This window comes from Lagopus leucura, unplaced genomic scaffold (assembly GCF_019238085.1).
Source record: "Lagopus leucura isolate 7727_CA_CO unplaced genomic scaffold, USGS_WTPT01 Super-Scaffold_100002, whole genome shotgun sequence".
In the NCBI taxonomy this organism is placed as follows: domain Eukaryota; kingdom Metazoa; phylum Chordata; class Aves; order Galliformes; family Phasianidae; genus Lagopus; species Lagopus leucura.
In genome coordinates, this window is record NW_024962263.1 from 67,071,418 (window position 1) to 67,099,281 (window position 27,864).

Here is a 27,864-nt window from a genome sequence, read left to right on the forward strand (position 1 = left end):
ATCCAGCACACTTCTGTTGTATAAAACTTTAATACACAATTGATTTTAGGAGCCCACCGTGTTTCTCATCCAGTATTGTCTTTTAGCCATTGTTTATAGTGTTCTTAATAAGACCATTTGACAGTCATTTACTAACCCCACCAGATCAGCAATCTCCAACCCATTACGCTGTCACAGCTGTTATGCTTGCTCAAAAGATTGAGGTGAACGCATTTCTTCCTAATAACCTGTTAAAAAGGAACCATAAAAGTGGCTATATAGGACCAGATCAAAGATCTCCCACAGTGTTTTCCTGGAGAAGCTGGCAGCCCGTGGCTTGGACAGGTACACTGTGCTGGGTAAAGAATTGGCTGGAGGGCCAGGCACAGAGAGTGGTGGCGAATGGAGCTAAATCCAGCTGGCAACCGGTCACAAGTGGTGTTCCCCAGGGGTCGGTGCTGGGGCCTGTCCTCTTCAATATCTTTATGGGTGACCTGGGTGAGGGCATTGAGTGCACCCTCAGTAAGTTTGCAGATGACACCAAGCTGACAGGAAATGTCGATCTGCCTGAGGGTAAATAGGTACTGGTCAGACTGGATAGCTTGGCTGAGACCAGTGGGATGAAGTTCAACAAGACTGAGTGCCAGCTCCTGCACTTTGGCCACAGCAACTCCAGGCAACACTACAGGCTTAGGGCAAAATGGCTGGAAGATTTTGTAGAAGAAACAGACCTAGGGCAGGCCCATCTGAAAGTGATCTATCAGTGTGCCCAAGTGGGCAGAAGAAGGCAGCCAATGGTATCCTGTCTTTCACCAGAAATAGCATTGCCAGCAGGAGCAAGGAAACTCAGTACAGAGGATAGATAGTCCTGCTGTACTCAGCACTGCTGAGGCCGCACCTTGAGTCCTGTGTTCAGTTTTGGGCCCCTCAGTACAACAAAGAGATCAGGGCCCTGGAGTGTGTCTGGAACAGTTTTATGGGGAGCAGCTGAGGGAGCTGGGATTGTTCAGCTTGGAGGAGACTCAGGGCAGACCTTATCGTTCTCTACAACTGTCTGAAAGGAAGTTGTGGTGGGGTGTCACCCCTTCTCCCACGTAACCTGCAACAGGACTAGAGGGAACAGCCTCAAGTTGCACCAGGGGAGATTCAGGGTGGATGTCAGGAAAAATTTCTTCTCTGAAAGAATGGTCAGACACCAGAACAGGCTGCCCAAAGAGGCAGTGGAGTCACCATCCCTGCATGTGTTCAATAAACATTTAGATGTTGTACTAAGGGACATGGTTTAGTCGGGAAATTCTAGTGGTAGGTGGACAGTTGGATCGTGTAATCTTGGAAGTCTTTTTCAACCTTGGTGATTCTGCGATTCTGTCTGTTTAGCTCAAAGTCCTTTTTCCAAAAGCAGCCAACACTAATTGCCTACAACTGAATGTAAAAGCAGAGAAAGTGATACAGGGATGCCTCCTCCCAGAACTTTCAACTCGGCTTCCAGGGGAGCCTAGAAGATGAGCTGCTAGCTCCTCAGGCTAACAAGTAGCTGCACTGTTCTAAAAGAAAAGCTTCTTTGTGATTAAAGCTTTAAGAAAGTGAATTTAGGTATCTTTCTCCTTGGCTCAGATAACTGTAACCAAGTCCTGCAAATGACTCCAACTGGATTAAATTCCTCTTCTTCTTGACCTTCAGCCTTTTGTTACTCCATCTCCACGCAATCTGACAAACATCATCTGTACGGGCAAAAATCACAGAAGGAAATCTGAACCAATGAGGCAGCTCTGAAGTTACTTTCTACCAGGCTTTCTCCCCGATATCCTTGCAGCACAGCACTGCTGCTGGAGCATGGTAGGGTGACAGAAGCTAGTGGGAAGCTGAACAAGTGGAATACTTGAAGCTGACATGGCTACTACAACAAATGTATTCTTAACTTCACCATAAAGAAAAGAAACCTTGCTAATAAGAGAAACATGCATGCTGTGAGCATCCAGCTTGCAAAAGCGTTAGGATTGCAATTTTCTACTGCTAAGAGCTAAGCAATTTGAGCTAAGAGCTAAGCAATTCTGCATCTTCATGTTTTCATTTTTGAAATAGGAACATCAATCCTTGCAATTGTGAACCAAAATCACAGAGGGAAAGTAAGCAGAAAGAGATACATGATGTGCTTGAAACTTGACTTGAAAAAAAGTCAACTCATGCCAGAAATGAGTGAGAACTGATAGAGCTTGTTTCCATACAAATATTTTTTTTCCTAGTGTTACCTTGCATAGACTGAAGTTGCAGCCTGACCGCTTCCCCTGAGCATTGCCTTCTGATGCCTGTCTATGACCTGGTCCAGAAGGCAAACTGCATCACCAGCCTAGCCCTCAGCAGCACTCTTTCATGTGCTCTGCTTCTTCTCTGCTTGAAATAATCAAAAGGTTTTAGATATTATGACAATGCTGCTGAGCTGTTAAGACCAACCTTAACTTTTTTTTCTGGTCTCAAAATACAAAAACAGCAAAACAATCTTGTAGTTTTGCAACTCTACCTCAGATTTCCTTTTGAAGAGTGCATGAAGAGTGAGAAAGAGGCAAAAATAATAATAAAACCACTTATCCCCCCAAAACAGAAAAACAGGTTAATGGAAACCAAGCAAAATCATAACTCATCATCCTCTGATCTGCACATTTTTTCTTGCAGAAATCACACCATGAATTCCTTGGTGACCTTCAATACCTCTGGAAAAGATGGTTTATGAACATTAGAGTTCAGGCTTTATTGCTTTTTACTTATCTCCTGACATTATTTAAGGGGAAAATACTGTTTCAGTGTTAGAGAAATAATACAGCAAAGACCTCCACAGAGGAAAATACTGTACGCAGCAAGGAAGGCACCACATCAGTCCTACCTTTTGGAATTCAATTCCAGATCTCAGTGTCTTGTTCAAATGTGTTTTGTTTTCATGGTGGTCTAATGGAAAAAAAAATCTCCAGTAATCCTTAATGCATCTAAAAATTAATCTAATAATTACATCAAAACTTACAGTCAGAGGACAAGGTATCAGAAACTAACAGAAGTACCTTAGAATCAGTATTATAGGGAACAAGGCTATGATTTTTTTCTCTCTCCTGGTACATCTAAGTACATCTGTCCTATTCCTGAGAGACGTTCTAACTTTATGACTACCTCAATACAGCATTTTTATTTTTCCTTACTCTAACAAAGTTTTGCCTGAAGTGCCCACCTAACCTAAATCTCTGCAACCTATGTCGTTTTTTTGATATCTACTTCTTATTCTCAGGTTATTTTTTGCAGCCTTTTCTTTATTTAAATATGTCCTTGTTAGTTCTTTCAGCCTGTTCTGCAGGGCAAGCTTTGGACATCTCAAGTTACTCATTTCAGTTTTCATGTAGAAGTAATCAGTCAATACCTTACCTGAAATGCATCAACCAAAGCTGGACACAGAAGTTCAGTGAGGACTCTCCCCATAGAGCAGAAAAGCAAAGACTGTTTCATCTTCTAGCCACCATCCCCATCCTACTGACATATTAACTAGTGCAGATGTTTTGGGATGTATTAGCATTTCTTCCTAGCTACAAGCTATGGAAGACAGCAATTGATTTTATTTCATTGCACATTGCCCTCAATTTAAGAATTTGACTTTGAATCCAGCCTTTGAGTTTTTATCAGCTTTTTTTTTTTTTTTTTTTTTTTTTTTTACCACTTAGGCATGAAATGCATACTTTAAAAACACAAGTGGCAAACACACCCCCCACGTTTAACAATCTGAATAATTTTACTGCTGTGTTTCACAAGCTTGCTTAGGAAAACACTTGAGAAGTGTTTTTAGAGACTTTGCTAACCATTAGAGGGCATGTTGCATTCTGTGCTTCATTGGCACCATATCTTAAAAGACATTCAGATTGATCTAACATGACAAGTCATTTTTGCTGCTCCTCACCTAATTATTATTCAAGTCCACGTTTTGAGTTACAGGGATTTTCTAACATTTGATATTAAGCTGCTGCCTTGTGAAAACATACACTACCTGAAAGAGCAGGAAAAAAAAAAACCAAATATTGCTCATATTCTATTTTTCAACATTTCAACAAATGGCTCCGAGGATATTTCAACGCCTTCTTTATATACTTCATGATGAATTTCTGGCTGAATTGAAACCTTTGTCTCCTTTCAACATGCTGCTCATTGCAATGATCTTCTGATAACCAAGCATACCTTCAGAAAAAGCAAGACCAGAGGACAGCACTTAAAATGAAACATACTGCAATCTATAAGGGATACAAGAAAAAAAAAAAAAAAAAAGACATTCACCAGTAGGTTCATGGTTAAAAAAATAAAGAGTTAAGGTCTGAACAGTTTTCAGTCAGCAACACTCCATCTCTCTCACATAAATCTCTTCAGCGAGGAGGGGAAGAGATTTAGAAAGGGGAAAGATAAGGCCTGAAAGCACAGGAGTCCTTAATCCCGAGTTCAGACAGTTCCTTCCCCCACCCAATGCAGTACAGTGATCAAGGAAAAGATCATTAAAAGTCAACAAAAGAAACTAGTGATCTAAAAAACTAATAATAAATCTCAAAATTCTTCTAGTAGTCAGAATGCACAGGACAGGTCTGCTTGTTTTTTTAATTTAAAGCTTAGTGAAAGCTTAAGGGATTGAAATGTTGCCTGGCACAGAACACAAGGACTTTCTGCTTCACAAGTCACCACATCTATTCCAGTTCTTGGTAGATTTCCTTCTACGATTCTGTACAAACTTTCTTGCATGTTTAAAATGCCATAATTTTTCTTAAGTTCTCATCAATTATTTCATTAGTCAGGCTTCCTTTTTTTCCTTCTCTTAGGATACAAAAGCAGTGGATGATTTTCAATGCAGCTTGCACTGACTCTTTTTCAAGATGTTTAGGGCAGACATTATTTTGAAATACAAGACAACTAGAAAAAGGTTTAAGACACAAAGGACTACAATGATCACCTACCATGGAGGGATATTAACAGCATTAAGAAAACAGACTACATTACTGTATTCCTCTCAATCAGTCATTCAGAAGAGAACACAATCCCAGCAGTGGTCCCAGCTGGTATTTATTCTCTCTGCATTCTTCCCAAAACGTCAGGAAAACAGCAATTTGTTCTTGTTCTTTTATGTTCCTGAGGCTTCCGTTCAGCAAAAAAGGCAGAGCTCACCTTAACCGCACAGCACCTATCATATTAATGAATTCTTCTTCCACTTCTGTATTCATACTTATATATAAAAAACAAAATATATTAAGTTTGAATAATAATCTTTATTTCTTTATTAGTTTATTTGTAAAAGGTACATTGTAATCCTGAGCTACTGCTTTATACATTTAGCATCATACAAAGACAGATCATTTACAGTTTGATCATTTACATTTATTGTGCTCCAAAATCCTTATCTGAATGTCATTATGTCCTAGGAGGAACATAGATAATTTAAATTACATGTATCCCTGAAACATCCACATTAATTTACCCATCCAACCCCATTATCTAAATCACTACAGTCTAAATCACTCAGGACATTCCTTCTGAATTTAGCAAAAATTTGTTTATAAAGATGGGCAGTGCAAGAACTGGTCCCTCAATCCTTTGTGAATACATCATTAGGAAAAGCGTTCTGTTTCTGTATTCTCTTATTACATGAGTGCTCAGTTGACTAGATGTACTCTGATGGAATGATCCAAGTTTGCCCATTTTCTTACTACAGCAGTTAATATGAATTTACATGTGAATTTACAGTGTCTCCCTTTGCAACGACCAGTGCTCAACTTTCCCAAACAGGAAAAATCTGACATGATCAAAGGAAAATAGGAGGCAACCCATCACCACCTTACAGTCACCTACATGACAGTGAAGTATTTCTAAACAGGTCATATGAAATGCTTCCCTTAGACCCTGTAAAGGAACTTGCACAAATAACCAGAGTTAAGTTCCATAATCCGAGCATGGCTTTTAGAATCTGCCAAGTAACAGTAAAACAAAAAACACCCAAGTCCCAGGATCCATGAGAAGAAAGCATTTACCCTAACTGAAATCCAATCCTGACTAAGTGGAAATTTATTTAAACTACCAAAATAGCATCTCTTTACCTGAAAATCTCAAAGCATACAGTGTTTACAAATGTCTCTATCAACAGTGTCAGTCTTTTGAAGTACACTTGTAACTTTCGTTTCCCCAGTAAGGTCACTATGATCTTAGGCAAAAGATACAGTAAGCAGTTCAAGCAAAAATGCTTATTGCTTAGGTTTTAAAGCAAGCCACTTTGAACATAATTGTAGTTAAAATGTTAAGTACAAATGTGAAGCTACTGTAGAAACACTTATAAACACTCTTGCTTTTGAATTCTTACTGATCATCTAGAAAAATGGCAAACGAATTTTAACATAACGAAAGAAATGTAAAACTTAATACTGTCCGTTGAAATCAAATTCAACACCTATAAAGACAAGAGTTATGAACATGTAAACACAGCTTTAGTATTCAGAGCTAGGGAATCTAGCAGCAAAACAAACTATTTGCATATTATGTAGTGCAATGAACATTTGTTCTTAGAGACCTCCAGTCTTAGAACTACTTTGAACAGAATGGAATCCTTACAGGAAAGGTTTTAAAAGTGTCCAAGATGTAATATCCAGAATTAATAGATGAGCATCTGCTATAATCTAACAATTTCTCTATGCAAAACTGTGCTCTGGATAACTGACTTTTATAGCTCCCCAGTAGCAGGCTCGAATGAGGCAGATTAAACCTAAGAGATAAGCAATAGCCCAAGAAACATAGGTGGCATGAAATCGCCTGGCAAAATCTTGTGTACCAACCTGAAAAAAAAAAAAGAAACAACAAGTGTCAAACACAGCAATATCTGTTCTTCAAGGCAGAATAAGAAGGTGTACATTCCTTTATAATTTGTACAAGTACCAACTCTTTTGAATCCTGTTGCATTCCACTGCAGAGAGGCTTACACTTCTGGCTACGCCACAGTATGTATTTCTAGAAACCTGAAAGTTTTGAGAGCCATAGCAAGAGCAAGATGTCCCAGTATTTCTAAAATGAAGCCTTTTTTTTTTTCCCCCTCACAGAAAGATAAAAGACATATATAAGATCAGGAAATGGAGAATCTCACAGTGCCAGAAGATCTTTTAGGAACATTTTTCTAGCTAACTCAGATTATTATGTCCATAGTTACAATAGAGTTGACAACAATACACAAATTGAAGCAATTCTGTTCAAATGCTGGGAATAAAAGAGCTGGTCAATGAAAGGAGCTCTTTTGTACATGCATAGACCCAAATGCCATTTTAAGTACAAAAATAGCACATCACTCACAGTTAACCCAACTCCAATGAAGATGCAAATCATTCCAATTGTAATATATGCACAGCAACGTCTCCGAGGCAATGCACTTCCAACAGAAGAACTGTTAGAAAATAAAAGGTGCTTAGAATTCAAGGAAGAGAATCACACAAAAAGCAGCAGGTCTGTCATGATTAGAAAAAAAAAAAAAATCAGCAATACACATACACCAACCTGAGTTTATGAAATTAAAGGGAAAGCCTACATTAATGCTAAAGAGTGAGTCTGTTTAAAGGGGCACTATAGGTAGACATGAACACACACACAAAAAGCAATAACCTTGCATCTCAAAATGCTTGCAACAAAGAGAAGAGTAACACACCTGTGGCTTAGGTGTATCTATCTTATTACCACAGTGGACCCAGATAAATATCTTGAGGAGCCTTTGGATTGCAAAAACAAGTTTGCTTTGAAGCTTCATGTAGGCTGTAAGACACCCTTCAGTCTTTTAATACATCAATACGTGTCTTTAATATACTCACTGCACCTAAGTAAATGAAAATCAGTTCTACTGCCCCTAAGCATCTTAACAGTAAGAACATGCACAATTTACTTAGTGGAACAGACTCAGTATTGTCAGTAGGCTAAGCACTACCCTGTTTCTTGAAGTTTAAATGCAAAGCCAAAAACTGAAATTCTTAGACATTTAAGTCAGTTATATTAACTGCAGAAACGTATCAATTTTTTTTGCTTTCCAATTTTCTTTCAGACATCTACTGCAAGCCAAATTAGCTGCACAAATCACTGCTGGCAAGCAAAGCAAGCAAATCCCTTGGAAGTTCTGTCACTCATCATCTAGACTACAAACTCCTAGACAGGCAGCTTTGTCTCTGCCTGCTGCATTATACAAACTATTAAAGTGCTTCAGCAAAAAGGAACATAAAATGCTAATAGAACATTACATTCTTCACTACAGGTTAGAACATTTTGGCTGGAAGCTCAGAATTATATGACAAGTGTATCTCAAGCCAAGAAATTCCAATCACATACAGCTACACCAATGAGGAATATTATTTGATTCTGTTGAACACAGAGAACTAAAAGCTCCAGAGTGGAACATGTGATTTCATAAATCTATCTTAGAGGTACTTCTGAAGCACCCTGCAGCACAGTATCATCATTAAAGTACTTCCTCCCACACTAGGAGATCAACACGCCTTTGGAAACTCTTATAGCATGTTCAAAGCTAGAAGAGAAAGTAATTTTCATCTCATGATGGTTCAACATACTTGAGAATACAGTACAACAGAATAAAGCACTCCTGAACTAAATCCATCATATATCTGACCAAATCCATCATATGTGTATCCATCATATGACTGACCAAATTTCTGGCTCCAGTTGCTTAGCCACACAGCAAGGTATCATATGCTTTGCATGTGACTAAAATTCTTTATACATTCATCTTAGGAAGGCTTGAAATAGATTCCCTTAAGCAGCTTTACTCCAGCATTATTTCTTTACAAGGAATTTTTTTTTTTTTTTCCCCATGGAGCCTTTCAGAAAAAGTAGTCCTTGAGTTAGCATCCACAAACTGAGCTTCATCTTGCAAGGCAAGGGCTAAACACAGTGACCATTATCCAGCGGTGAGGCTTTCCAACTGGGGAGAATAGTGATACCCTGTCATCCAGTGATCACTTAACTAACACACAAAGGGGAACATACACACATACACAAAAACAAAAAACATTCCCCCAAAAATCCTTAAGTCTACAGCCATTCTAAAGGAAAAATGAGTTGTCTCATTCCAAATCACTTGAGAAAAACAAAACAAACATTGTGTAAATGGGGAAAGCATGAAGACAGACTTCAAATGCTAATACTTCAGAAGTTACATCAGTGAGCACTAAGCTTGACCTCAGGTTTCTTCCTCTTGCAAAATTTCCCAGCTATATGCTAAGGAAGTTAATTCTAGCATGGAGCTAGATACCTTAAAATGAGCTCTAAATAGCTAACAAGCTGGTAGAAGTGTCACATTTAACACACCTGAAACATGCACAATATTTACTGTACTGCATATTTCACAGAGGAAGTTTATTTCGGAAAAGAAATCTTCACTTTGAAAGCTGCCTGACTTGCAGCCTTGTTTTTGTAATCATAACAGTGAAGGTGCCATCTTTATTTTCCATCTGTAGTTTCTCTCAAGCTGTGCCTCTTCCTACCCATTTAGAAAGACTGGGGGAAAAAAATCATCTCCTCAAATGCTGTTTAGAAAAAAATAGAAGTCTTCATTTAATTTTATCTGCCTTTTCCTTTCTACAGAACGCAAAGCTAAAATAAAAGCATTAAGTTTCTATGGTCACATAACAGCTTTGCGTATATTTAGCAATTCCAATAGATCAGATTTTGTATTTCTCATTTTCTCAGTTATATTGGTCACTGGGCCACTCAAATAGTGATCTGGACCCTCTACTCACCCCAAACCACATGTATACCCCTAATTTTAATAAAGAAAGCTGAAACCATATCCCCAAACCTACAAACTGCAAGGTTTGATGGTTTTCATTCAGAAGTATTAGAACTGGGTCAAAAGAACATTGTACAGGTAGCAGTCATCTCTACTGGGTGACTAATGAGGGGAAAGTCACTACAAAGCCATCCAAAAAGTAGTAAACATTCCTTCCTTTTTCTGAGTTACTACTAAGGAAGCAAAGGCACCTGCAGACCTTTAGGCAGTGGTAGCACAAATAAGAGACACCAAAGCCAACTCAGCATCAGGTGCTAATAAAGGGAAACCTCAAGAGACAGCTGTTAAAGGAGTGGCACACGAAAGAACGCAGGACCTCTCCTATGCTCCAAATAATAGAAATTGTAACTATGATTTCAGATGTACTTTTAGCAGCTTTTTAAAAAGAAAAATCAAAATTCAGTATTTTGAAGATGAAAAGTATTACTGAAATTATTGGCTATAGAAATGCCAGAGTTCTACCATCTCCTTTTCTTAAGGGTTAACTGGCTTAATTAGCTACAAATTTTAACCTCATTAGGGTTCAGCATTTTTGGGGAGGAAAGATGGGACAAGAGACTGATACTTAACAACTGGTATTTTCTATTTTGAATCATACAGGAATGCTAGAACAGTGAAAGAAAAACAGTTTTGCCCATGTTCTCAGATCACCCGCAATTATACAGAGTAAAAGCATTTTGCAACAGCTTCCTTATTAACTGCATTTGTTGTCCTAATTCTGAAACAGAGCAATTTCACCTTCTCTGAACTATGTTTTGTTATTGACTTCCTTGTGTAATAAATCCCGAGTCCCCTGTAATTACACGAGGCATTCCTGGTGTTAAAATCTGGCTTGCACCACCCAAGTAGGTACTTACAAATAAGCCATTAAGAGAGATTCACTTCACTTCTGAAGTCTGATAAAAAAAGTCATGTGAACTATTTGAGAATTTGAGTTTCAATATTTGTCTTCTTGAAAAACCTGCAGTGATTTGAAATGCCTTTTGCCTCAGTCTATACTATCCTTTAAGTGACTATCATCATCAGGTTCAACAGAAGGAGTAAGTGTTTTTACATCGGACTGGTCAGCTGCTAATGAAGAAAGCTTTTCACCAGTTGGCCAAAACACAGCATCCAACATTCCCTTCTGACTACTTGGCTACAGATATAGTGACTTCTGACAAAGGGCTGATAGAAAAACAGAAGGTCATGGCAGTTGTTTATTCCATTCCCACAACTTCAAGTTCTGCCTCACCTATGTTGTGAGGCACTAAATTCACTAGAAAGCTTTATGCTGGTGGCAGTGCAGAACTCCTGTCTGTTACAATGCAAAGGCAGGAAAACACCAAGCAGCTAATTCAAAAGTTACCATATTTCATAATTTGAATTCTCAGAACAAGGGCAGAAAACAACTATTTGTTAAAAGTGTTTTGTATTCTACAACTCAGTTGCTACTTCAGCTGTAATTTTCAAAGACTACACTCCATGTCTTTGTCTCCAGCAATTTTTTTTTTTTTTTTTTTTTTTTTTTAAATTCAACACAATTCAACAAAAGACAGAACAAAAGATAACACGGTATAATTTCTGGGCTGATGCTTTTGGGAAGCTTTCATTGATGAATCCCACTCCCATTCAAAAGGAAACAGCAGATCTTTCTTAAGGACAGTCAAGAAAGAAGGATGAGCTGAGGTCAGCTATTGAAGGTTGTGATAAAAATATAAAATATTAACTGCAACTAGTTTAAAAACCAACACCACAAAACACTAACTATCCCCGTCAGCATCTAAAAGGAAAAAACTGAATGCAAGAGCAGGCAGTAAAAATAAGCAAAAAAAAGCATGCAAAGCAACAACTCACCAAGATCCTGATATTATCTGACCTAAATAAACTAGAACATATCCACCATTCCATACCCAACCATAGACATAGCTAAGCTGGCTTCTCTATCAAATACTCAGGCAAAAGATTTCTGGCACTTCTGAAGGCCAAGCAATGCCAATGGCTAAAGTGCATTTATTCTAAGCCTTCTGGTTCCCAAGGGACCTGTTAGTTTTCCCGTAACATGCAGTACAGCTGTGGTTCTCTGTTCCCAGTAGCAGAAGCATATGCTCCTTTAACTGGAAGCAGCACTCACCTAGCTAAAGGAAAGCAAGATTGTTCTACCCGTTATTTACACGTTAAGTCTCTGAATCAGTATTTTAAGTCATATTTCACACCCTGTGATTGACATCCTATCCAAATTTGATGTATGCTGGTACCATTACTTTTAAGTTTACATTATTCCAACATAAATGAACCCATTCTTAGCTAAAAATAGCAAAAAAAACCCACAAAAAACAACAAAACCCAACCAAAAAACAAACCCACCTCAAGCTTCTCATGGCTCTCTCATCCTAATTTTTCCTCCAAAAGGAATACCTCCTCCTTACTGAAGTAACAGCAAATGAGTAGACAGGTTATCACTATTAAACAAGCTAACGCACTAAAGATACTTAATACAAATTAGTGGAGTTTATGAAATCAACAAAACCTCTTTCAAATTAAGACAAGCTTTTCCTTTCTTCTACTCACAAGACAATTCAAGTTCCACATTTAAACGTTACCTCATTAACTGCACTGAGCAGTAAAATTTCAATGACAGAAGTCCTAGGTACTGTTAATTTTAGCAACCCACTTCTGTCTGTTGCTAGCAGCATATTTTCGACTCTTGACAACTTCACCTGGGCATTTTAATACATGAAGATCAGATTTGTCAAAGTTACTGAGTTGTACATGCAGCAGAAAACTCACACATAACACGCTCTTTAGCCTTGATGCTCAGAGGGGAATGGCAAAAAAAAAAAAAAAAAAAAAAAAAAAAAAAATCAGCACAGCAAACAGATTTTACTCCAGATAACTTTTACAGCAGAAACGGGGATCTTTAAATTTAAGTTAGTTTATACAATCTTGCTTTCAGAAAACTCACATTTTTTTGCAGTGTGGGCATTTTGCTAGTGTGTTAAACCTCACTTCCATCCACTGTAAAGAGAACAAAAAAAAAAAGGTTGAAAAACTGGCCTGAGAAAATGTTGTACTTCATGCCAATGTGAAAACATTTTGCTTCTCAGGCTAAGACTTGTTTATTGCTTTCTTCCGTAAACGAGATGCCCTTTTGTCAGTGGCAACACAGAATTAGGATTGCCATGTGAAAATTTCCCATGACTTGTCTTAGTATTGCAAGATTTGTTTGACGTAACATGGTTTCATCCACAGATGAACTATGGGCAACATGATAATATTAATACTATTTTTTTTTTCTCCTCTTACTTCCAAGACTACAAACATATCCTAATAAAAGTAAATGTTTTCTTTGGCATAATTACAGACAGATGCATTTTCCCATCTTTCCTCAACCCTAACTTCACTTGTGAAGAATGAGTTGAGCATTCAAAGAAACATTAATTAAATAATAAAAACATATTTTCTAAAACACAAGTTTTACATACATAAAGCAGAGAATGTTATGTAACATTTTCAGAAGATTTATAGATAAAGTCATCATAGTAGAGTCACAAACTTCCACAAAGACCAAAATCTATCTAGGAAACATCATTAGAAGAAACATCTGACACAACCTCCAAAGGATACACTCTTGTACCTCATTAAAAACAGCAAGTTTGTTGTTTTGTTGGTCTTGGGTTTTTTTTCTGTTTTTTTTTTTAAACACAGCATTCTGTGACAGTACAAAACAAACATTTCAAAGATGTTTGCCTTGAAAATGGGGATTGGACTACAGTTCTTTATTCTGGAGGAGTTATGCTGTAATTGCAGCTCTTCTCTGCTGCCTTTCTCACCTGGAAGTAGTCTTCTTGTTAAACACATTCTTCTCTCTGCTCTTAATTTATGCATGAGTCACACAGCAAATAACTAGCATGGGTAGAAGCTATAGTACAAGATCTTAATGCCTCCATTTTGAACCTCCTTATCTCTGTGAGAAATCAGAAGTCAGCATACTAAACAAATCCTAACTGCTACACACACAAATCAAAATCAGAGCCTCAACTTGCATGGAATACAGGACCTTGCTATATCATAGCACTGTTTAAACAGTGAAAATGAATTTACAAATTTGTGCACAAACAGAAGTGGCTTATAATGCTTAGCTAGTACTAACAGGCTTTGTTGTGAGCAAGGGTCCAATTTGTTGTATTTACAATGTATTTTTCCTACTTCCATCCCTCAGTTTTATTTACTTATAATGGAGATAATCATCCACCAAGAAAACCCACCAAACTTTATTTATTTACTCTTCAGTTCTGAAGCATCCAAGTTACAAAGTTGCTTTTTCAATGTTACAAGGACTCAGGCAAACTGATCTACCAGTTTGGTTGGGTGCCCTGAAGTACAAACGAAAAGCTTCTGTCTACTTCCTTGACCTGAACAACACGTGTTTTGAGCCCTAACGCTATTTCCACATTTTTGCCAGAGGAGCAAGTTTGCTGTTTGCACGCACCCATGCCAAAGACTGCTTTATTTCCATTGGCTGCACACAGTAACTGTGGGATAAGGCTCATCTGTCAGTGCCAGAGATGGAGACAGGCCTCTCTGGAGATGTTCTTTCAGCTACTCACACCGTAGCTCCAGAAATAGAAGCAAGTCTAAATCCAGGACTTACATATCTGTAATTCAACATCACTGCTTTTATCCCACAGTAGGCAACTCCATTTCTAAAGTTACTCATTAATGATCTTTCTATGGATTTATTAAAGATTCCTGATTAATTATTAACCATAGTCATTAACTGATACAAACTCAAATGCATTTGTGTGTCAAATTTGGATGGAAATAACAAAAGCACTCATAATATTTTTTTATTGAAAGTACCTGGTGCTGTTTCATGTGCTTAATAAAATTTCAAGTTGGTTACATGAGAATTAGCCGTCCATAGATATTACAAAGCAATTCCACAATAAAAAACAGATTTAAATATAACACAGTTCCACAGATACAAAACTGTCTTTTCCATCTCTCACAACAAAAGCAACACAGACAATAACCCAAATCACCAATTAGTTCAGAATTACAGAAAGCTCTTGCTTATTTCAACTGGAGACAAAATGAGACATCAGTCAGAGGAATTACCAGAATATCAGAAACCTTCTACCTTCTGAGCTTAGAACAATTCTCAGGACAAGACAGAATGAGTGTGTTCTTATAATTGACTCAAACAACTATGTACAGCTGCTCCTATCAAAAAGTCCCCCATTCCCACCACAAGTTGTTTTTGGAAAGCAAGACTCTTCCACAAATATAAATTCTTCAGTACACTAAGAAATGTTTCAAATTTTTTATTGTATCTTAAATTAATTTGTTTCAAAGTTACTTTTATATTTGATTCGTTTTACCAAATAAAACTGATGGTACCCAAGGGACAAAGGGACTGGTCTTAACTTCCAGCCCATGCCTTCCATAGTTCTTCAACCTTGAAGGTCTCTGAAAGCACACCAGAAGGTGGGGGGTGGAGGGGGCACGACCCCTCTTGCCTGCCACTATGTCACAAAATCATAGGGGTTAGAAGGAACTTCTGGAGATCATTGGGTCCAACCCCCCACATTAAGCAGGATCCCTACAGTAAGTGACAGAGGAAAGCATCCAGGTGAATTCGGAATATCTCTGGAGCAGGGAGACTCTATCACCTCTCTGAGCAGCCTGTTCCAGCACCTCACCACTCTTGGTAAAGAGCTTCCCTGATATCCAACCTAAATCTTCCCTCCTTCAACTTTAAACCATTTCCCTTGTCCTGCTGTTATCTACTCTTTTGAGGAGCCAATTCCCTTCCTGTTTGTAGGCTCCCTTTAGGTACTGGAAGACTGCAATGAGAACTCAGCCTGATCCAACAGACACAAACCAACAGCAGCACAGACTGGCACAGGGTAGGAACAGCTTACTGCCAGCACGAGTTTTAACTCAGCCAACAGCCCAAGTCCAGAAGCTCTCAAACAAGGCCCACAACAAGATTAGACTTCTTTAGCAGGATGGTTAAATCCTGTTCTGCCCTCTGTTTCAATTTTACCACTTTTTTCACATTTGTCCAAATTTCAGATCTACCAGAAACAGAAAACTTAACACAGAAATGGCTCCTACTATCTTATCCATGGGGGGAAAAAAAATTAAGAAAATCTGAAGAACAAAATGCAAGTACTGCAGTTCAGCTATAGTAACAGCCATTAAGTTACTTTCCCAGCTGAGAAACTCAAGGGTGCTGCATAGTGTCAAGCATGCTTCTAAGTTAAAAGGATCACTTGACACACGTGGGTGGAATCACACCCCATAAATATGCTTTTATATGGCAAAAATAAACTCTTTGAGAAGAGGTAATTTGAAACTTTTAGAAGATAACACAGAACATGCAAATGACCATTTGACATTTTCACCCCAGGCATTCTAGCTTTGCCTTTTCTTTGAGGGAGGTGGGGGGGAGCTATCTAACTGCCCAGTGAAGCAAAGAAGATACCTTACTGAGATGAGGCTAGTGTTACATATTTGCTTCACAATGAAGAGATAAAGTGCAGAAATACCTCCACAAAACTCCAGTTTCCAGACCTGCTAAAGCACAGCTACAATTATTTGCTTGGGGTTGGGAGTGAACACAGAACTATTTCCTGAGTTTTCCTAACTAAAAAAAAAAAAAAGTGTGTGTAGAACCTTGAACTTAATAACAGAAAAAGATAGAAGCAAAGAGTTCTAGGAAAGCTGCATACAGCAAGAAAAAGGTTCAGCTTCTCGATAATTCATCATTAAGAGAATATAAAATATATATTTCTAATGATTTTGAGGGTTTTTTTTAAACAGACTGTGCAAATCAGATACAACTTCAAAGTTCTGAATGATGCAGTTCACTAAAGGAGCCATCAGACATGAAGTCACACGCACTAAATCTGAATTACCAATCTGAGCTTTTTAATGCATAATCTGGTCATTACGGACAAAACCAGTCTTTTCTATTTTTTCTCCTTATGTTTTCCTACTTTTTCACAGCAGAATTTCACCTAAAGAAGTTCAGAGCATAAACTACAGAATTAACTTGGCTTGCACTTAAAGAAAAAAGACAGAGGACCAATAAATGCCAATGAGAGCACTCAAAAGTTAGGCCTACAATTTAGTAAAAATTCTTATTTCATAACGTTGACTCTCCCTAACAATAATTTAAAAAGTGATTGAATTACATAGTAGAGATTTCTTCTCTGTTAACAAAACTTAGTAGTGTTAACTCTTTTACAGATTTACTTTCACCTGTAGGTTTTTAAACAGTAGTTCTAAACTACTTAACTGCATTACAAAATGGCCTGTATCAGACTGCAGTGTCCATGCATGTATCTAAGTTTGTTAACATGCTATGTTAAAAAAAGTGACTAGAAGAGAAGGCATCCTTCAGTGAAATACTCCTAGTTTAAAATACATACTTGAAATGGCCTTTTTTTTCCATAGGTCCATTCACTTTCTGTTAGTAACATTATTTTTATATTGCATAAAATGCTCTTAGTAATTAAGCTCACATTCAGACTTGCATTAAAAGACAAAATAGAAAACCCACTCCAGTTCCCTCTAGTTACAGGCTATTGTTATTCAGCAGGGTTTAAAATAGTATTAAATGTTTTTTAATACAGGGGCCAGAATCAACAAAAGAATGTATCCAGAATCTAAATGGTTTCTCAGCTGTTCCATCACTTGCAAATTTACAATCAAATCTCTCCTTTAAAAAGCAGAAGTTGGAAGAGATATCTCGCTCCTTGCATTCTTTATCTATCACAGTAGTTAAGACATTATTATACATTTAATTGATCTAGATCAGGGAACAAGTTTATTCTGTTGCAGATCCCATCACAAGCAAACATTTCTCTCACTGCAGATAACAATCCACACAAAGCACCACCTTCTGAGCTTCCTTTTTGCTTTCATGAAATGCATTTGAGGATTCTCTGGTCCTTATGTACCTTACAGTTCTTTGTTTCAGGAACATAATTCTCCAGTGATGCTGTAGGTCATTTGGCTTTATCACTCATCTCAGCCATTTGCCATTATTAAGAAATTTGATAAATATTTTAGCACTGCTAGATAACAAAGTTAAACCCTACTTACAGCAGAAGCTGTTCTCAAATCACCTATTGGTAATAAGTGAACGGTTGGACTGGATGATCTTTTAGGTCTTTTCCAACCTTGGTGATTCTATGATTCTAAATCAAAATTCAAGTACACTAGACCCTTATTCATATAAAAGAAAAGACGCCTTGGCAGCAAAAGATTACCTAGCATCCTTTCATCAAGTGGGAAGAATTTTCATCCTTAGATATATACTAATCTCTACACCTTAACTGATGGACAACCTGATGGTAAAGTGCTACAATGAACAGCATTCAGAATCCCATGGAGCAACAGCAGAAACGAAGTCACCTTAGCCACTGCAGAATGCAACCATCATTGCAAGTCCAAACAGAACACAGATATGTAAGTTCCTTTTCCAGCACTGTCCGCTCTCACACCTGAGCTGTAACAGTGGCTTTGGGCTTTGTTCATGCAGGCAGAGAAAAACCAATAAATATTTTATTGAAATGCATGTAGAAATAACCAAACATGTTCATAGCAACACGAGCACAGAAGCAGCTTTACTTCCTTCAAGATGCCACAAAGCAAGGCAATATGCTCTTAGAAATGCTTATGATAGCCTGACCGATGGCACACTTCAGTGAGAAGGAGAATCTGGTGCTTTACTTACAAGGAAAGTATTTCCACAGTGCCCACACACCACTCTAGTTCCATCTGGTTGAACTGGCAAGGCAGGCTGAGCTGGCTGCTCTTCTGGGATCAGCATTACTGGACCAAGAGTAATGATGCGTCTACTGTATTAAGAACATTAGATGTATATATAATTAAGCTCACAAAAGAAAAGGGTGATGCACTGAAACAATTAGTTCAGTCAGTCACTACCATAGCATTGCCTCTTCAAACTATAATTTTTTTTTTTTTTCCAAACAGATGATTCAGACAATTTTGAACTTCTTCTAAAGTGATGCCCCTGTCAATTCTGAAAACATCTGGCATGCAAGCCAGAACCCTGCAGAGATCAAAGACTTGCTATCATATGGTAGAAACACTCCTCAGGAAAAAGAAATCTTAATAACTGGGCTGAGCATGCCTGTGAATTGGAACGTACATGCCTACGTGAAGCATGTTGAAAGAGTCTTTACTCTTTCATAATCTAATTTTTCTTTCCAAGTCAGATTCTGCATCTTCCCACTACCAAAAAACAAGTCAACATAAGCAGCATCTCCGCATCCCTGTAGTAAAAATACTATTCAAATAGAGGGAATCAGAAGAAACCACCCTAGTCTGACTAAACACCATCAATTTACCTTAACAAAGTTAGTATTTGCTTTTATGCTCAGTGTATTTCCAACTTATTATACAATGTATCCATCCAAAATTACAGTATCCAAATTAACTAACAAAAAGCTGAACAAGAATTAGACTTCCTAGCATGAAAACAGAAAAGGAAAGATGAAAGCATTATTTAACTTGTAATGCATGCCTTCTCTTATGCAACCAAAATTGCAGGCTGGATGGCCTCCCTTCAAACTGGAAACCTTCCATTTAGGGCGTACTCCTCAACTGCTTCAAATTACTCCAGTTTAGCTCATCTTCTAATAAGACAAGTACCAAGACTATCTTAGCAAAACTGCTGAGATATGCTTTCAGGAAGTAGTTCAGCAAGACTGGAGACCTTCTGATGTAGCCCGGTTACTGAACACGACATATTACAGTTGAAGTATCCCATGAACTCTACAAAAAGCTTTGTGACTTCAGTGAAATTTTCCCCAGTACCATAGCAGCCAGGAGGAAAAACAAAAAAAAACAACAAAAAAAAGAAACAAGGTCAAAAAGTATGATTCAAAACCAGAAGAGCCAGCAGACTGGTGACTAGGGCACTCAGTGTGGTGGAGTCTACGCTCTAATATCTGCAGATCCAACTTCCATCTCAGTTTCCACCTTATTATGGCTGCAATACTTGAAATGAAACACTCCTATGTCTGTCCATAGAAGTAAGAATGTTCATTGCGGCAATCACATTTCTTTCCACTCTAAACAATGTGTAAGTTAAAGTTGAAAGGTAAGAAATTGAAAACTCAGCAAACCAAACAAGGGAGTACAGGAGTACCAGATTGAAGCCAATCTACTGCTACCTCTCTTGTTTTCTTCAGAAGTTCCCACCCTGAATCAGGCAAAGTGAGCAACTCATGCATTTAAGTTTTCAGGAGATTATGGATGTTACTCTTACCAGTTTGGTCTTGGGCAGCCTATTTTCCGAGATGTATCCTTACAGATAAGCAGACAATTACACTGACATCTAACATACTTCTTCCCTGAAGGAGGGTTTTTGATTGGCTAAACAAAGAAAAAGAAAACACAGAACACACATCAGAAGTCATAACAATTCACTTTCTTCCTCATCGAAGTATGACAAAACAGAGCTACATGACAATTTCTTAACAAGGAAATACAGTTCCTCTTACAGAAAGAAACTTGCAAGTCAAAAAAAAAGGTTCCCTTTCCCCTCCAAAAAAAAAAAAAAAAAAAAAAAAGGAACTAAAAATTCCTCATAAGAGCATTTTCAGTAACAAGAATTTTTGCAAACCAATGGGGGAAAACAAGCTTTCATATTTTAGCAATAAAGAACTCAAGTCTTCAGCTTAGTTATTTTTTAAACATGAGCTTAAGTAGTGGTATATTTTTCAAAAACCAGTCAACACATTAAGTCTCCTTGCCTGATATAATGGCTCTATTCAGAAGCAAAAGAATCAAAGTCTGGCTCTCAGTCAGTAACAGAACATGCAGACTTAGCTGAACTGTCAGCTTCTTTTAAAACGTATTGAAATCATCTTCCTTGAACCTGACAGTCAAGCTTCTGGAGCCCTTTCATACAGAAAGTCACAAGTTTCAGAAGCTGAACTCTACTGTGGTCTGCAATATTATTTTATATATATCAGTAGGAAAGGTGAGTATTGGTGGCAGTTTCTCTACTTTCACTTTTCATTTCATTTCAAGTGAGAAAGAAAAAAAACAACATTCCCACACATTTATGTCTTCTCTGGACATTTTATAAATTATTTTATAAAATAAATACAACTCAGCACTTCCTAAGCAAATGATCTCAGTAGCTATGGAGTGCTGCAGCATCAGGTTCCCAAACTAAAACTGGTGGGGAGAAAAAAAAAAAAAAAAAAAAAAAGAGAAACAGAGAAGCTCAAAAGCTGAAGATTTCAATTAAGAAAATGGGGAGGAGGAGCAAAAAGGACTGTGATCACCACAGCACTGGAAAGGACCTACAGCTCCTGTGCTTCAGGATGGCTGTGCTTCAGTTTGCACAGTGGTTTGCTAGCATGTTCACAAATTGACTGAGAATCATTTCAAGAAAGCACGCATCCAGGGAAAGGTGTGGGCTGGCTACTTTGAATCTTCTAGTGCTTAAACAATTAAGTCATTCTTTTTCATCCCACTAAAAATTGTTTCAGAAAACATTTTACCCTCCTTTAGAGAGGAGTTATTACTTAAATGAAACCTCTGCTTTTTGTTCTCAGCCTTGGAATGAAACCCCACAGAGCTGGCTGTACAGAATGGGAAGATTTGCTCTGGCTGCCTAAGACCTGGGGTCTTACTGCTTGTACCAGCAAACCTTGAACTTGCACGCCAGGTGCATCAGCAGCTTTGCAGCAACAGGCCCTCAACAGGGATATCCATCAGCAGCTCACTTTGTATGTGAGGATATGAATTCTACTGACAACACAGTTCAACCTCCCACCACAGAAAGAAAATGCTAAAAACCCATTTTTACCGTAGCTTCGTTGCAAACTGTGCACTTAACAACATGTTGGTGTAGCTTGCCATCCAAATTGATTAGTGACTGGCACACACGGCAGTTTATGACAGGAACACCACTGGCATCTGGACTCGCAATGGCAGTATATGGAGGTGGGAGCTCTGCTGCAAGAGACCATGAAATCTCAGATGGAAAACCAAACACAGCATCCTAAAACTCTCAGCAAGCACAGCCACCAACAGCCACAGCCTCAAAGAAAGAAAAGGGGAAAAAATGTTGAAGTTAATTATTGATATCAACATAAGATAAATCTAAGTTTACTCTGCATTCCCCCCCCCCCCCAAATCATCTGTGCAACATTTCAAGCATCACAGTTCTACACAGAGCATATCAGCAACACAAAAACAAGATAAATCACCCCACAAAGGTGGGTTGGATGAAAGTCTCATCTAAGCAATTCCATTTAATTTTCAAATCAGCCTCTTAGGAATAAAGAAAGGGGCAAGTGAGAAACATGGATTACTAGAATCCAAGGGTGGCTTCTGATGATAAGCAGAATAGTCATAGCCCAGGTAAACAGAAGAGCTTATCCAGCACTTGTAAACAACTGAAGAGACTCAAACATCCATGAATATTTATAGTAAAGTACCAAATATGCTAGAGGTAAAAATAAAGGAAAATTCTAAAAGGCATAATTAAGAGGCCAGGATTCCTAGCAACTAAAGAAGCAAAGGCGATGGAACAGGCAACAGATCCTGCAGGAGCCCAGGTCAGATCTTGGATGGGAAACGCTTCCTTTTTCAAGTACAGCAAAAGCACACCTGGACTATACCAAGAGAATCGGAGTGCCTTGGGCTGGAAGGGACCTTAAAGACCATCCAGTTCCAACTCTCTGCCATGTGCAGGGCTGCCAACCACTAGAACAAGTTGCCAGGGCCCCATCCAACATGGCCTTGACATGAATAAAACCTTCAGATCTTCTGCTTTTAAGGGTCCTAAATATTTTTGCTGACCAAAAGCCAACATAAGGACACACAAGGTTTTCATTTACAGACCAGTACCAGAGAACATAACAGCCCTGTGCTCTTGTGGCAAGCCTAATTTCAGCATTGCCAGCCTCAAACACACAACAAAGAAAAGAGGAAACAGTTCAGATCCTTCTCAGTTTAAGAATTCATGGAATGAAAACAATTCCACATAAACTCTCACAAGCTTATTACTGCAATTATTTGGCATGTAATACCACTGGGTTTTATTTCATCAAGCTCTTCAGGTAAGCAGAGAAGGAATGGGCACATTTAGTAGTTAACTTTTTCTACTACTTTAAAATACTCTGCAGCCTTGAACAAGAAATTACATCATGATTACATCCAAATGGTCAACAAAGTCCTCAGAGAAGCAACAGGATATCAGCTTTCTTCCCATTTACAAACAAAGCATTATCTGCTGAGGTGAGGAGAAATCTCTGGCTATTATGAAAAGCAACAAGTCCAAGCAGTAAATTTAAGCCTGCAAGGATACACAGATCATTTCTTCACTCAATTTTAATGTGAATGTTGTAAACTGGACGGATTTAAGAAACCTTAATATCCAAAATATCATCGCAAAACTTCTAAGCTTCACCGTTGCTTGGCACTGTCTCCTGGCTACTTGGTCCCCAAACCATACAGATTGATACCTGACTTAACTTGCAGGCAGCAGAAGACAAGTGGACATCTTGAGAGTCTCAGGATAGAACCTAAGAGACTTAAATTATTTCAGATGAGAGGCAAAATTCACTTATGTGCAGCAATGCTTCATAACTTCAGAAAGAGAACCTCATACCTACAGCTTTGATGCTGTGGTTGCAGAAACCAACATACTTAAGACAAAACAGGTAACTTTCAGTTCTATTCTGATTTTTCTTCTCTGTTTGAGGTCTAGTAGCACCCAGCTGAAAATTTTCAGGGATAGCTATATTTTGAAGTATTGTCATACTGTATTTTTAGTACAAGACTACCACACACAAAGGAAGAAATAGAAATGAAAAACAACAGCAGCAAAACACAGGAAAACAAATGAAAGCAAAACAAACACTCATCCACCCACAGCACACACAGAAATCCCACACTTTGCCATTCACAAACAATCTCAGCCCAGCAGATCACCATACTAGCAGAAAACAGTTCTGAAATGCGGACAACTTGGAGAGCAAGATCTTGGCTGTGAGAATCCGAGCTAAGGTTGCTGGAGGGGGTTTCTTGGCTGTAAGCAGGCTGCTTAACTGCTTCTGCAGCCAGTAACTGATACACTCCCTGGTTACAAGGAAAAAGAGCCACAGAACAGAATGCACGCCCAGCATGCTGAAAACCAAACTCCCCTGTCGAGAAACTACAGTTCAATCCCAGCTCTCAGGTTACTTCTGTAAAGCAACAACCAGATTGCAGATCTTCTTGGCTTGGCTCTTTCAATTTACAGTGAGACTAAACTCCTATCAGCTGGGTACAAGGCAGCTGTATCAAGGAAAGGCAAACAAGAACATTATTATTCGTTCTGTTGTCTAATAAAGACGTATCCCCAAGCCTTTCAGCCTTCAGTGATCCTGGAAGACCTTAAGACTGTATCTTCTTCGTAAGAAACAACTCTAAATTTTTAAAGCTGGTCAGATAAGGTATGCAAGTACACAGACAACCAATTCTCCAACCTCACGCTGAAGCTGCTTGGCTTCCAGGTAAGCTGCCTCTTCATTCCTGTGCTGCTGTCTCAGCAGATTTACAATAGCAGGCAATAATGGCTGCTTCTCAGAGTGGTGCTGCAGCAAACAGCATTTGCTACAGAGCAGAAAGCCAGAGGTATCTTGGCACTGCAACATCCGTGTTTAAAGTAGAGCTTCTGAAAGGCTCCCTAAACAACAACCAGCAAGGCCCTCCAGAACTAAGTGTAAAGAGAAATATATTCAGAGGAAAGCTATAAAGGGAAATAAAAGAATTGTCTCCGACTTTGCTGCTCCATATCCCTTAATGAAAATGCTGGCCACTTTCAAAGCACGTTAACATATGTACTTGATATGACCTTTTTTTTTTTTTTTTCCAGCTTGAATTTCAGGCTATTATCTTAAATAACAGTTCACAAAAGGTCCACATGGTGGGCATGAATGGTTGGTAGATAGATTTCATGCACACACCAGAGGCTTCAGGATATATTTATACTGCATGTCAGTATTCTGCTACTGACATTTCAGTTAACAGTTTATCAGCTTTTCTTCTAACAGTAACAACCCAACAATAATGAGGTCAACAAGAGCAGCAGAGTGCCCCTACCATGCAGTATACGACTAACCTACAGCGCATACCCCCATCAACCCTCACAGAAGATGCAACAAAGAAAATACAACCTTAGAAGATTCTTGTGCTTGTGTACTTCCTCCTTCAGTATTCTAAAACACAGAAACCACAGGGAACTGCCTGCAGCTTGCCTTGATCAAAGAGAAGTGCATTTGACATTTTCTAAACACAGCTTTATCCTAATCTGGGAAGGGAAAAGGAGAAAGTTAGTGAACTATGTAGTGGACTGGTAGGCAAGGATGGAGAAAGCAGAATAATCACTGTACTACAGGGAGCAGAGGTGATGGTCCCAGCCTTTGTCCACATAAAGTTTCTTAACTGTGCCCTGAGGCCACATCCCAAAACTCTCATTTGCTCCCCTCATGGGAACAAGGAATGCCAGGACTCTGTAGCACCCAGCTGCCCACTAGCTTATGCTCAAAAGGATCAGGTGGGGCACAGCTGCAGCCCAACAAGGGCAGAGGAGGATACTTCCAAACCACAGCCTCATTCTAAAGCTCAGGATTACACATGGAGCAGCAATTACACATATGGGGATGAATCTGTTAGCGTAATTCAGGTGGTAGTACTGAGCACTGAGGGCTTCTCCTTCCTTCCTCTATCTCTCCAACCCCACCTTCAGGTAATGCCAGAGAAGGAAGCACAGAAGAAAAATGGTTTAAAAGTAAATTCTATTACCTGGACAATGCCTCTTCCTTCTGTTTGCGCTAGAGAAAGAGATAAAGGCTGCCCAGTAGCCGCCACACAAGGGAGCTGCTTTCTCTAAGGATAGCTGACACACACAGGCATGGAGCAAGAAAGCTAGTGCAACTTGATCTACGTGGCACCTTTGCAAGACTTTGTTTTGCAGACATTTTTTAGGTTTTATAGAGCAGCGTATATGTAAGTGCTTCTAGGTTCAGTTGCTCACAGAGCCATTAAACAAGATACTCTACACTTCTTCAGAGGTTTCTCCAAATAGCAAATGTATTTGATTCCACCCCACTTCTGAAAAAAAGCAGCTTATCTCCAGTGCCACACCCTCCCACTGCTGCCAAACTGGTCAGCAGGAGCTGCAGCAGCACACAGCTCCTGGGGCCCAACTGGTGCCCAGCTCTGCATTCTATCCAGGGATCAAGCAGGAGACCCTGACCTGATGCGCTTTCCTTAACTAAGAAGTATATAAAGACTTGTTGAGTTTTGTTTTGTTGGTTTTTTTTGGTGTGTTTCTAATAGTGTGAAATGTATTTCAAAGTAATAGATACAGAAAAAGGACTCTAAAGAATAAAAACAGAGTAGAATTTAGAATAAGGTGGATTTCTGGATTGCTCATACAGTAAAGTTTCAGGGCCGATGGCAGTCCAATTTGATTGCAGAAATATTAAAAAGCCCATCTGGGTTTTTTTTTTTTTTTTTGTCTGCTCACAGTCTGTGCAAATGGACACAACAGCCACAGCACCAGCAAAAAGACATTTTCGTATCAAAGCAAAGAAACCCAGCTACCCACTGGTTGAAGTACTGAAGCACTCAGATGCTTATTTGTAGCCTTCTTGTACATGCATGCTGTATCTACACAGTTCTATGGAAATCCCCAGACATGGCCAATGCAGCAGAGCCACTGAGAACCAATCTCACATTTTAAAGGCTGCTGCTAGGAAAGCTACACTAATCTCATTTAGCCTTAAGTCTCAGCTTTTTCTTTTTTTTTTTCCTCCTTTGATTTCTGCTGTGAAACACGTGACTGGATTAAAAAGAAAAGAAAACACCTATTAATGTACCTTCTAAGCCTTCCGATTTTTGCTTTGCAAGTAAAAACGTTCAACCGGTGACTCAATATCGATCAACAAGGTAATTTCCGTAAGCCGACAGAAGTTAACCCCCATACCATTACAGGTCGGTGGCTGCGGTACGGGCCTCGCTTTGGGAAAGCAGAGCAGGCAGCCACGGCCTTGAGATGCGCCGGCAAGGGCAGCGCAGCGGCAGCCCCCTCCCCCTCCCCCCCCCGGCCCAGCTCCGGATGCAGAGCTCGGCCCCCCCCAGCCAGAGATGGAGCAGAGCTCCACACACTTCATTCCTCCCGCCCGACGGATGCTGTAGATCCGCGCACCTCGCCGTACCGAATTTAGCTATTCGGCGCTAAGCGTCTCCTGCTTTAATCCCTCTCCTAATTAATGCCAGCGCTGATTTAAGCCCCGCAGTTACCTCGCAGGCTCCGACCCGCGCTCGAGTCACGCTGCAGACCAGCTCCGACCTGTTCTGCCGCTGCCAACCATTCTCCCCATTATTTCCAAGGCGGACCATCGAGCACGGATCCGAGCACGGATCCGAGCACGGCCTACCGGCTCCGCACCGCGCCGTCCTCCGACAAAGGCCGTGCGGCGGCTCCGCGGCTCGGCCCCCCGCCCGCCTTCCCTCCCCGCCGGCCCTTACCTCGGGGGCTGCTGTCCGGCAGATAGGGCGGCGCGGTGGGGGTGACATTGCCGGAGCTGGGCGCGGAGAGCAGCGGGGAGCGTTCGTCCACCCCCTCGGCAGCCATGGCTGCGGCTGGAAGGGCCCTCCCCGCTGCCGAGCTGGCGGCGTGCCGCGCGGCGGAGAAGGCGGGGGGGCGGCCGGGCCGAGCGGCGGCCGGGAAGGAGCGCAGAGGAAGGGGCTGGGATGAATGGGACGCGGCGACGAGAGGGGCGGGGGCTGAGGCGGCCGGGCCTGCCTCCGCCCGGCCCCTCGCGCGGGCTAATAAGCGGGGCAGGCCGCGGAAAGGAGGAGGGGGCCGGCAGTCCTTCAGGCGAGCTGCGGCGCTGCGGAGACCGCAGCCGTTGCCGGGTTCGGGACTGTAACGCCGCCGAGGGACGGCCTGGGGGTCCCGGCTGCGTCCGGCCCCCTGCAAGTTGCACGCCTTGCGAGAGGCGCCGAGGGCAGGGAGG

The 27,864-nt window shown here is 39.9% G+C and overlaps 1 protein-coding gene across 2 annotated transcripts; it reads right to left on the reverse strand.

The window, feature by feature from the left end:
* Nucleotides 1-5,235: 5,235 nt before the first annotated feature.
* On the reverse strand, nucleotides 5,236-27,515 carry PIP4P2 (phosphatidylinositol-4,5-bisphosphate 4-phosphatase 2). Of its 2 annotated transcripts, none has more exons than XM_042869938.1 (7): nucleotides 27,374-27,515; nucleotides 21,657-21,802; nucleotides 20,103-20,209; nucleotides 18,543-18,666; nucleotides 12,756-12,808; nucleotides 7,318-7,408; nucleotides 5,236-6,809 (listed from the first exon to the last, which is right to left on the reverse strand). In XM_042869938.1, exons 1-7 carry the CDS (start codon nucleotides 27,477-27,479, stop codon nucleotides 6,666-6,668), a joined length of 771 nt encoding a protein of 256 aa, XP_042725872.1. In that variant the 5' UTR covers nucleotides 27,480-27,515; the 3' UTR covers nucleotides 5,236-6,665. The 2 variants fall into 2 exon arrangements, with proteins under 2 accessions (XP_042725872.1, XP_042725871.1); XM_042869937.1 differs by having other exon boundaries at nucleotides 21,657-21,805.
* Nucleotides 27,516-27,864: the final 349 nt, after the last annotated feature.